We start from the raw sequence: 10,283 nt of genomic DNA on the forward strand, positions 1-10,283 counted from the left end.
ACTTAACAACAGAAATGTTGGGCTCAATTGTGGTTGTAAGTTGAGGACTACCTGTAGTTTAGAATTCAAGAAAAGAAGTATTTCATCATACAGTGCAATCCAGAGGCAGGTGATGAGTGCAGAATCATGCAGATTTTTTTAGGCCTGATACAGAAATATTCCTTGTATGTTCTTACCGGTAGCATTGACTATCGCATCGAGCAATGGCTTCAAGGATGAAGGGGCACTGTGAGGCAGGAGATATGTAAAGAAAAACCTACAAAACAATGAAACATGTTAGATTTGTAATAGTTTGGTAATTGCTGTTGAGGAACACCAATGAATAATAAAATTCCAGTAATGTGCACATTCAACTTGAAGAAAATCTATCCATAAGATCACTAGGGGTGGACAGCAATTTAGTGGCACACCATCAATCAATAATCACATCTCTGCGCTTTGCAAAAAGTAAAAACATATTCTGTACAGGTTGGTGACATTCAAGAGCAATTAGGACTGAAATTTCCATTGGGAAGGAATGCAGTTGTAAAGTGTGACCTAATGAATCCTGGCAGTCCCAATTGTCTTCATTAAGCATATCTCATGATTTGGTACGGTAACTTCCTCCAAAAATATAACTAAAATAAATGGAGAAGTGGGCAAGAACTTGCAAGTTCTAGGCATCTTTCTTTACTATTAATTTATTAATTTTTCTATTTTTCTTCAACTTTTTTTTGCACGTTGGACTTTTTTTTTAAAGAAGCCTAATGGAACAGTATCCCTAACTGCTTGCCAATCTCTAAAATAAAATCTCCAGTGAAAAAGGCCTCGCCATCCTTCTAAGTAATGCTTCCTCAAAGTTAAATATCAATATTCAACTGGAACTTATCACATTGTAACTTAAACCTAGTAGTTCTGAATCCAGCCTTCTAGAGTAACAGAAAATGGTTTAATCAAGGAAAAAAATCATAGTAACAATAATTGCATGTTTTAATTGTTAACGTTTTGTTTAGGAAGATAGCAAGCTCTTGTACAAATTGTTTTCTTTCCCCTGTATCTTTTTTCCTTCATCCCTATGATTTTGTTTAGCACTTTAAGAATTATTTTTATTATATTATTTTAATTAAAAGGGAAAAAAACATTTCCAGAGACAAGTCAAGTGTCTCCTTTCAAAAGCTTTTAAACACTTTTCACTTTTCAATATGAAAAGAAATAAAAAATGATACAGGTAAGTCAACTTATGACTTACAACAATAAGCCCAGCCCAGAATTATGATCATAAATCATGCCAATCATGATAATCAAGTAGATTATCACATGACCAACCCAATTGTACAATATTTTTCTAGCAGTCATTAAGCAAACCCATTGTCTACAATAGCGCTTTTTCTGGAAATTTGAAATAAACACTGATTTCCATTTAAAAAAAAAAAACATTGTAAATCATGTAATGCTGCAAATAACCATTGAAGTGGCCAACTGACGAGTGCCAAAAATGTGTTCACCTGACAACACCCAGCTGTCAGAATTTTGAATTTGGGGTTGAAGAATCTTTTTGGGTATCCATTGAAACTTTGGCCATAAATGGAAGGATATATGTATTTCACTGTTCTTTCAGCTTATAGACATGTGCATCTCCAGTACCAAGCTCGGTTCACAGATTAACTAGCACCTTGTCTGTTACTAGTCTTAAAATGCTAGCCTTGCCACACAAACAAGAGATGTATTCATCTAGTCTGCCCTCTCCACAGTGTAAGATCAACTTTGTGGGATCTAGATAACACAAATCCTTCACAGATGGCTGCCCAGCCTATTTTAGTCTCTGGAATATGACTGCTCATCAACTTCCAGGACAATAACTTGTAACATAAGGCTACTCCTCCTAAATATCTATTTTCCACTTTCAATATATAAACAATAATTTGATTTGTTAAATTATTGGTTTCTCTTTAGATCCGTACCTATATGCATTGTAAAGATTTCTCTTCTCATTCATGCTTTGGCATTTGCCATCAACAGAACAAGGAAGAGTGAAATTTCTCGCTGGAAATTCCATGAAACAATCTCTGTTGCTAGTGCAGACGGTTTCCTCATTGCTTGCATCATCCAGATCTGTCACTTTGAGCTCTCCATCCACAATCACAAATTGTCGAGGTCGGAAATCCAATAGAGTTACAGAGCCAAGAGGAGAATGGGCCAGGTAATGCAGAAGCTGAACTAAGCTGAAGCAAATCTGAAATCAGAAAAGTCAAGTTGTCACACGTGGCTTTCGTAATAGAACAATCCTAATAATATCTGTTTATTGTTAGAGACTGTGGAAAATAACAATAACCCTTCAGCTTTCTTCATTATTAGAAACAGATTCAACAACTATGAGTGCCAAGTATGCACATGGAAAGTTTGCTCAATATTTTTTCTTGGTCCTTGGCATACAAATTTGGCTCTCTCCGATGTCCTGGGTGGAAAATGAAGCTAATATCACACATGCCACAAATTTCTTATAAACTGATTTCACCAGTGGTGGGATTCAAAAAAATTTTTTACTACTGATTCTGTGGGTGTGGTGTGGCTTGGTGGGCGTGGTGTGGCATGGCTTGGTGGGCATGACAGGGGAAGGATACTACAAAATCTCCATTCCCACCCCACTCCTGGGGGAAGGATACTGTAAAATCCCCATTCCCTCCCCACCCACTAACCTGCTTTCCAGCTCCGTTCTCCTGTGCAGGGCAACCAAAGAAGACCCAGCCGATCAGCTGGGACTCGGGAGGCAGAGAATAGATGTGGGTTGGGCCAGTCAGAGGTGGTATTTGCCGGTTCTCCAAACTACTCAAAATTTCCACTACCGGTTCTCCAGAACTGTTTAGAACCTGCTGAATACCATCTCTGGATTTCATGCAATGTGCCAGCAAGATCTTGCAAGATACATTTCAAAGTCCACCTCCAGATTGCCTCTGGATGGCTCTGGTACATGGTGCAGCCACACAATTCCATCACAAAAGAGTTTATTTGGGAAATAATATGGCACAGAAATGCCATGGAATGAACTGGTTCTGCTGCAATATTAAAGTTCTAGAAAAGCCACACTTTAAAAGGTTCCCCATTTTACTGATAGTCCTTGACTTATGACTACAACTAAGCTCAAAATTTCTTTTGCTAAATGAGAGAGTTGTTAAGTAAGTTTTGCCCCGTTTTACAGCCATACTTGCCACATTTGTTAAGTGAATCACGGCAGTTGTTAAGTTAGTAACACGGTTGTTGAATCTGGCTTCCCCATTGACTTTGCTTGTCAGAAGGTCACAAAAGGGGATGACATGACACCAGGACTCTGCAACTGTCATAAATATAAGCCAGTTGTCAAATGTCTGAATTTCGATCATGTGGTTCTGGGGATGTTGCAACCATCATAAGCATGAAAATGGTCATAAGTCACTTTTTAAAGTGCCATTGTAACTTTGAACAGTCACTAAATGAACTCTTGTAAGTTGAGGTCTACCTATATATTCAATGAGGCCCAATGCCAGCATATGGCACTTGAAGAAGCTTTTGAAGTCTTGGTCAGTAATGAATGATGATATCATCATGCAAATGCCATAGTTATGCAGATATGTAACTTGTAAATTATTTGCAAGACATTATCACGCATCATCATTTTCCTCTTTCTCCCACTGCAAATGCTCATGGTGTCAGTACCCTGGCATAGTCTACAAGCTCTGTCACCTCCCACTTACCTCCCACTGACTTGGAATTAGCACAGTACAGGTACCTTGGTACTCAACTGCTTGGGAACTCATCAAATTTGGTACTCAACACATTTTGAGGTGAAAATTTTATCCCAGTAGTCATCGTTAGTTTGCTACTCAACACAAAAGCTAGAACTTGTTGGTATTGGCTGCCTTGTGATTCACTTCATTATTCCTTATGGGAAAAACCTGTTTTTGGTTTTTGGTACTCATCATGCCTCCCAGAACCAATTAAAGATGAGTATCAAGATACTATTATAATGATATTTCCTCCAGGGATCCCCTCTTCATTTTTGCTTTTGTATCAGTCTGTCCTAATAGTTTTTAGGGGAATCAACTCCAGAATTCCAACCAAAACGGTATTTTATGCTGATAGCTCCAATCCTATTACAGCTGAAAAGTGCCAGGTAGCAGAATGATTCTCTTTACATAATGAAACAAACAAAATACTTATACTCATTTTGTGCATATTAAAACTGTACCATTAGAACTTTGTAATTGTACTTACGTGAAACCTGTCCTCCCATGAAGTCTGCAAAAGTTGTATCATCTCCAGTGGTGAACCTAGTTCTGTGATGGCAGTCAAGGTGTCTGAGATGTCATTGTTATCTTGGTAACAATATCCATGAAGCTGCAAAGGAAAACATAGAAAATGTGACTTATAAACCCACTTATTGGATGGAGTTTTCCCTCATCCCATCATCTTCTACCTCCCACAGTGATACAGTTGAAAACCTGGACAAAAACCTTACTGTGTAGAGAAAATTGGCATATTTAGAATAGGAGAGAGGTTAGCCTATAAAATAAAATGCTTCTATGCAGGAGAACATTCACCAAGATAGGTAAGCAGGTAATAAAAAGTAAAGGTTCCCTCGAGTTGAATTCAACTCCTGCTAACTATATGGTCATGCCCCTGGATTTTTCTTGGCAGAGGCACAGAAGTGGTTTACCTCTGCTTTTTTGCAGGTTCCCCCACACGCAGAGAGAGAGAGAGAGAGAGAGAGATACATACAGTTTTACAGACAAGCCTACAATTCTGCTATTTCTAATTTCATCATTTCTGATGCAGCTCCTTTTCTCTCTGTTTAGAAAAATCTGTAAAAACACCTCTATTTTGCCAGGCTTTCCATTATAATGAATTGATTTTAGTATCAATTTAAAGTAAGCTTTAAGTTTTTATAGTCTATCTTTTTGCTTTGTTAGCTGCCCTGAGATTCAACTGAAATTTTGCAAAACATAGAACTACCAGAGCCATAGTATTCCTGCATAGGAGTCTCCTTAGATTGGAAATTATCAGTGAAGGAATACAGCAACTACATTTGCAAAAATTATCGGCTAATACAGGAACCTTGCTCAAATTATGGGAATATACTGTACTTTATTGTGCTTTCATCACTACTGCTCTGCACATTTTTAAGGTATCAAATGCTAATTTTGTAAAAGGCATACCATTTAGTTTATCCAAAGAAAACTTCCCTAATCCAAAATTGGACTATTTTGAGATTTTTAATACAACAAGAGCCAAGACATCGAAGACTTCTCTTGCCCATTCTCACTCCAGATGGGTTTTCCATTATGTCCTTGTTAATATCAACAGTTCTGAACCGTTGCACAAGATCTGAGCAGGAGAAACTGGGAAAGAATATATGGCTGTCTTATTTCCTATGGCTGAGGAGATATAAATGTTGATAAAATGTTCACCAGCTTCAGTGTTAGAACTCAGTAGTGTCAATAATCTATTATATTATAAAAAATATATGTGTTTCAAAAAAAACATACTTTAAGAAAAATGTATTTCAGGAATTCCTATGAAATAATGTTCTGATTTAAATGCCTTTTTTGTAGCTTAATAATTACAATTTTTAACAATTAGATATTGGACACACGGAATGTAATTAAACAAACTAAAAGTCTGCAATACTGGTAGTCCTTGATTTGTTTAGCAACTGTTTGAAATTACAATGGCACTGAAAAAAAACTGACTAACAACCAGTCCTTATACTTAGAACTGTCACAGCCTACCCACAATCACGTGATGAAATTTAGGGTGCTTAGCAATTGGCATGTATTTACAATAGTTGCCATATCCCAGGGTCATGTGATCAACATTTACAACCTTCCCAGCTGGCTTCTGACAAGCAAAATCAATGGAAGAAGTCAGATTTGCTTACTGGCCATATAGTTCATTAACAGCTGCAGCAATTCGCTCAAAAACCATGGTGAAAAAGATTGCAAAATCAGGTGCAACTCACTTAACAACTGCCTTGTCTATCAATGGAAATTCTGATACCAATTGTGGTCATACATCAAGGACTACCTGTAGATCAGGAGTGTCAAAGTCAAGGCCAGTGGGCCACATTCGGTCCATGGGGTGCTTAGATCTGGCTCGCCGGGCTGCTCTGGAACAGCAAAGGACCAACCCGCGTTATCTCTGCCAGTGAAAACAGTCTAGGAAGGACCACATGTGGCCCTCCCAAGCTCCATTTTTGCTGGCAGAGGGCTGCAGGAGGCAGTCACAGCCAAAAATGGAGCCTGGGAGGGCTGTGCACACAGCCCTCACAATCTGTGTTTTCTCTGGCAGATGGCTACAGGAGGCCGGGAGGGCCAGCAAAGTGCCAGCAAAACAAACTACTAACAAAAGTGGCATTTGATCACACAATTGACATTGAGCTGGCCATGCCCACTCTGGCCACACCCACCTCAGCCCCCCAAGATCAAACACAATCCTGATGCAGCCCTCAGTGAAATCAAGTTTGACACCCTTGCTATAGATAATTTGGCACGAAACATGTATTTTTAGAAGTTCTATATAGTTTGATTTCTGAAACAGAGAACTGAGAAATATCATGTGATTATTCAGCTGAAGAGCAGAAATAAGATAGAAACTGATGGGGATGTCAAGTAATTGGAAAATATAAGAAGTGCAAATTCTATTGAGGATTGTGTTGTCATCTGTCTGTAATTATTACTATTGCAGGAAAAGCCAAGACAAAGAACAAATGAGTATAAGACTGCAAGAATTTCCAAGCTGTTACAACTGCAAATACTATGATTTTAATAGGAATCTGAAAGATGTGCAATAGAAGTTTGACAAAATCCAACATCAGAATTATTCCTTAAGATGCAGAACTTTGACAGAGCCATGCACATCATTTAGACATTTAGAAGGAACCAGAACTCAGAGTCACATTCCAAAAAGTGGCCCTGCCAGCAGAATCCACATTTGAATTTAACTGAGATTACATTGATTAAATGCTATTAATATGATTGGTCTCCATGGATTGAATTGTGTTCCTCCTTTGTAACATCAAAAATATATAATTCAGCTACCAGTTTTAACAAATGAGAAACTGTCCTACTGCAATATTCCTAAAGCTTAAAAAACTTTGAATGTCTTTGGGTTTCAGTTGCTACTTATCATTAGGGAGATGTTCCACTTTGTAAAGAAAATGCAGCAGCATGATTAAATTCTTAAATCATATCACATTGGGTTTCATGTCACCCTGAAGCCTATCTAGAAACTACTGAGGCAATGATGCTATGTCCAACTTTAATTGCTTTAGGAAAAATCATCTACATTTAAGAGTGTTGAAATTCACACATTGGACACAAACTAATTTTAACAAAGATCAGATATCAAATTATTGACTTGTTAACTGAGACTTCTCAGAAAACAACTGAATGAAAAACTGATGGTGACCTTCTACTGCTGCACCGTAGAAAGAATTTTAACATACTGCACCTCTGTATAGTTTGCCAATTGCACAGTGGCGGGTAGGAAAGCACTCCAGAGGGTTAATGTCATTGCCCAGAAATCATGGGTTGCCCTCTTCCCTCTTTGGAAGAGATTTATAGCTCCCGCTGCCTTAAGAAAGTTCAAAACATTCTCAAAGATCCATCTCTCATCCTGGGAAACCCCCCCCCCTTTTTTTTTTGAACTATTACCATCTGGCAGACGGTACAGAATAATAAAAACAAGGACAAATAGGCTGAAAAACAGCTTCTATCCCAGAGCAGTAGCTCTTTTGAATTCTGCTGTATAGTGCAGTGTTGGTGTGGTGTCGGGGGTTTCCAGTACAATGTGTGGAGTGTGAAGGATGTATGTTTGTGTTTATTTTCATGGTCATGATGGGCACTGAAGATGGTGTTTGATTTCATTGTATGAGGTGCAATGACAATAAAGTAAACTGAACTAAACTAAATTAAGGAAGAAACATAAAGTTGAGAAAGTAAGGGAAATTATTTCAGCAATGTAATTTGAGAAGTTATTATGTACAACTCCAAGTATATTGATCACCTCACTATTAGGTTGTGTATAATCTAGCATAGAAGCTATTTGAGCAGACAAAGAGGAAAGGAGGAGCTCACCATCTGAAAATGCATGATAAATGCATGATCTCTATTATGTGCATCCTGTGAAATGAAAGTAGGGTCCAGAAAAGCAGAGCTTAGATGATGTGTGTGCAATAACATTATTTATCACACATTGCAATTTTCACTGGTTAAAGTTTCCTCCAAAGAATTCCTTGTAATGGTTAGTGCAGAATTCAGAGTTAGATCTTCTTAGCTCTCCTCACCGAACTATACCTTCCCTTTGTTCTCAAGTGAAATTTGGACTAACTACTAAATCAATTTAAGTCTGCTTTTTAGATAGACATGTTCTCTACACCTTAAGACCTTTCCTCACATAAAACCGCCTTCCATTGTAAATGTCAGTAGCTTGGTGGACGTCAGTAGCTTGGAAACAGTACCGAAATTAGTAGCAATTGATTCCATAACAGGCCTTTCCGGGGAGTTTTCCTAAGGAAAATAGATGAGGTTGCAAATCATCAGCTCCTATTAAAGAAGCAGCAACTGAGAACAGAGCCTTTAGGAGTGATTTATATGATACATATGTCGGAATAGACAAATTAGCCTGGATTATTTCTCATGAAGGATAGTTTTCAAAGTGAGCAAGGATGGTGGAGGGGCTTTTTTTAGCCAACATCGTGTACCTTTTATCTTAGGTAAAAGGATTCCCTTCCTTGTCACACCTTACACTAATCAACCCCCCCAACACACACACACACACACACACACACACCATAGTTTCTAGCATCTAGAGAGCTACAGCAACTTCAGAGAAGAGACATACAACTCATCTAATAATGACAATAATGATTTAATAATGACAAACGGGCGTGTGAGGCAGCGGTCCCCATGGCCAGCCCCACAACAGGAAGATGGGGGGGCAGCCTCAGTTGAAGCAAAAGCAACACAGGTTTCCAAAAAATTTTTAAAAAAATTAAAACAAGGATAGTTAAGGTTCGTTTACAGTTGTATCAGCTCTGGCTTCTAGCAGCAGCAGAATTCCTGCTAACAGATCTTTTCTTCACTCTTAAAAGCTCGGGATAACATCTGGGCCTTTGGGAAACGTCCTTGTAATAAAGAAGCACTTTATGTAATTTATCTTTCTTCACCAAGCTGCATCTGTCTGCTCTTTTGGCTGGCTCCTGTCTCCCACCCCCACCTCAAATCCCATGGGTTGCACAAGAAAAGGAACATATGGCCACCTCCAATGAATCACCAGAAGGTGGCACTGCTTGGACCTCTCTAACTTCCACCAAACACCACTTTGGATCTATGCATCTCCTTAAATAATTTGTATGCATCAAGACAACTCGATTTTTAAAGAGTTATCATGAATCAACATAAAACAACAAAAAGGTGTGCATGCGTTGTTTAGTGAGCATATAATCACTTATTTTAAAATATTAGTGTTGAGTGAGGCAATGGCAAACCTCTTCTGAAAAACATTACCAAGAAGGTTTTCATCTGTCTTCAAGTAGACTACATATTAATTTACTTCCACTGAATATCTAAGAAGAAAACAACTACAGTTACTACAAATTCAAAAAGAAAATCAGATTGAGAGGGAGTGATATTGGCTGCTCAGTAAAATTCATGAATAAGTATGGACTTGAAGTGAGACAAATAATAATGAATTTTCAATTAATCTTTAATTAATATTATCCTTCCTGTATTTAAGTGCTTTAAGATAGAGCCATTGTTTTATATCAGTTGCAAGATAATATCATGGAAGCATTAAACATTCCCTAGAAGCAAGTTACTCCTTAATGCATTTCCCATCAAGAAAGGGGAAAAAATCACCAGAAAGATTTCCATATGGAAAAGTTTCCATGAGATGAATAGGGCACAATAGAAACAAAACTGTTTCTTAGTAATTGTTTCCTTGTAATTGGCTCCCTCCAAAATGAGAAGAATCGTTTAAGACAAGCTGTTTATGCCTGTCTAAGCATTTGTGCTGCCCAACAAGGCTTATAATTATATTTGATTACAGTAAATCAAACATCACCATTATCTCTTTACAATTGCATCCATTGTTTGAAATTAGCAGTTCTGCTACTGCAGTTCCGAAGGAAAGAATTTTTCTACCTTCATTTCCAGACTGCAATGTATAGTAGCCAAGAGTGTGTTGACACTAAACTACAACTGTGTTTATTTATCTCCCAACAAAAATGCAAGGTCTGGAATCTCTCCCTCTCTTCTTCACCCACCTATCTC

The 10,283-nt window shown here is 38.0% G+C and overlaps 1 protein-coding gene across 1 annotated transcript in view; it reads right to left on the minus strand.

Moving 5' to 3' along the window:
• Positions 1-10,283, minus strand: part of PKDCC (protein kinase domain containing, cytoplasmic) — a 41,811-nt gene that overhangs the window by 16,935 nt on the left and 14,593 nt on the right. The window contains exons 2-4 of the mRNA XM_026695829.2: positions 4,228-4,350; positions 1,941-2,212; positions 177-256 (exon numbers count right to left, since the gene is read on the minus strand). Coding sequence (XP_026551614.1) covers positions 177-256; positions 1,941-2,212; positions 4,228-4,350 — 475 coding nt within the window. The remainder of the gene's footprint in view (positions 1-176; positions 257-1,940; positions 2,213-4,227; positions 4,351-10,283) is intronic.

Source organism: Pseudonaja textilis, chromosome 1 (genome assembly GCF_049901715.1).
Source record: "Pseudonaja textilis isolate UNSWEBS1 chromosome 1, rPseTex1.2, whole genome shotgun sequence".
Lineage (NCBI taxonomy): Eukaryota > Metazoa > Chordata > Lepidosauria > Squamata > Elapidae > Pseudonaja > Pseudonaja textilis.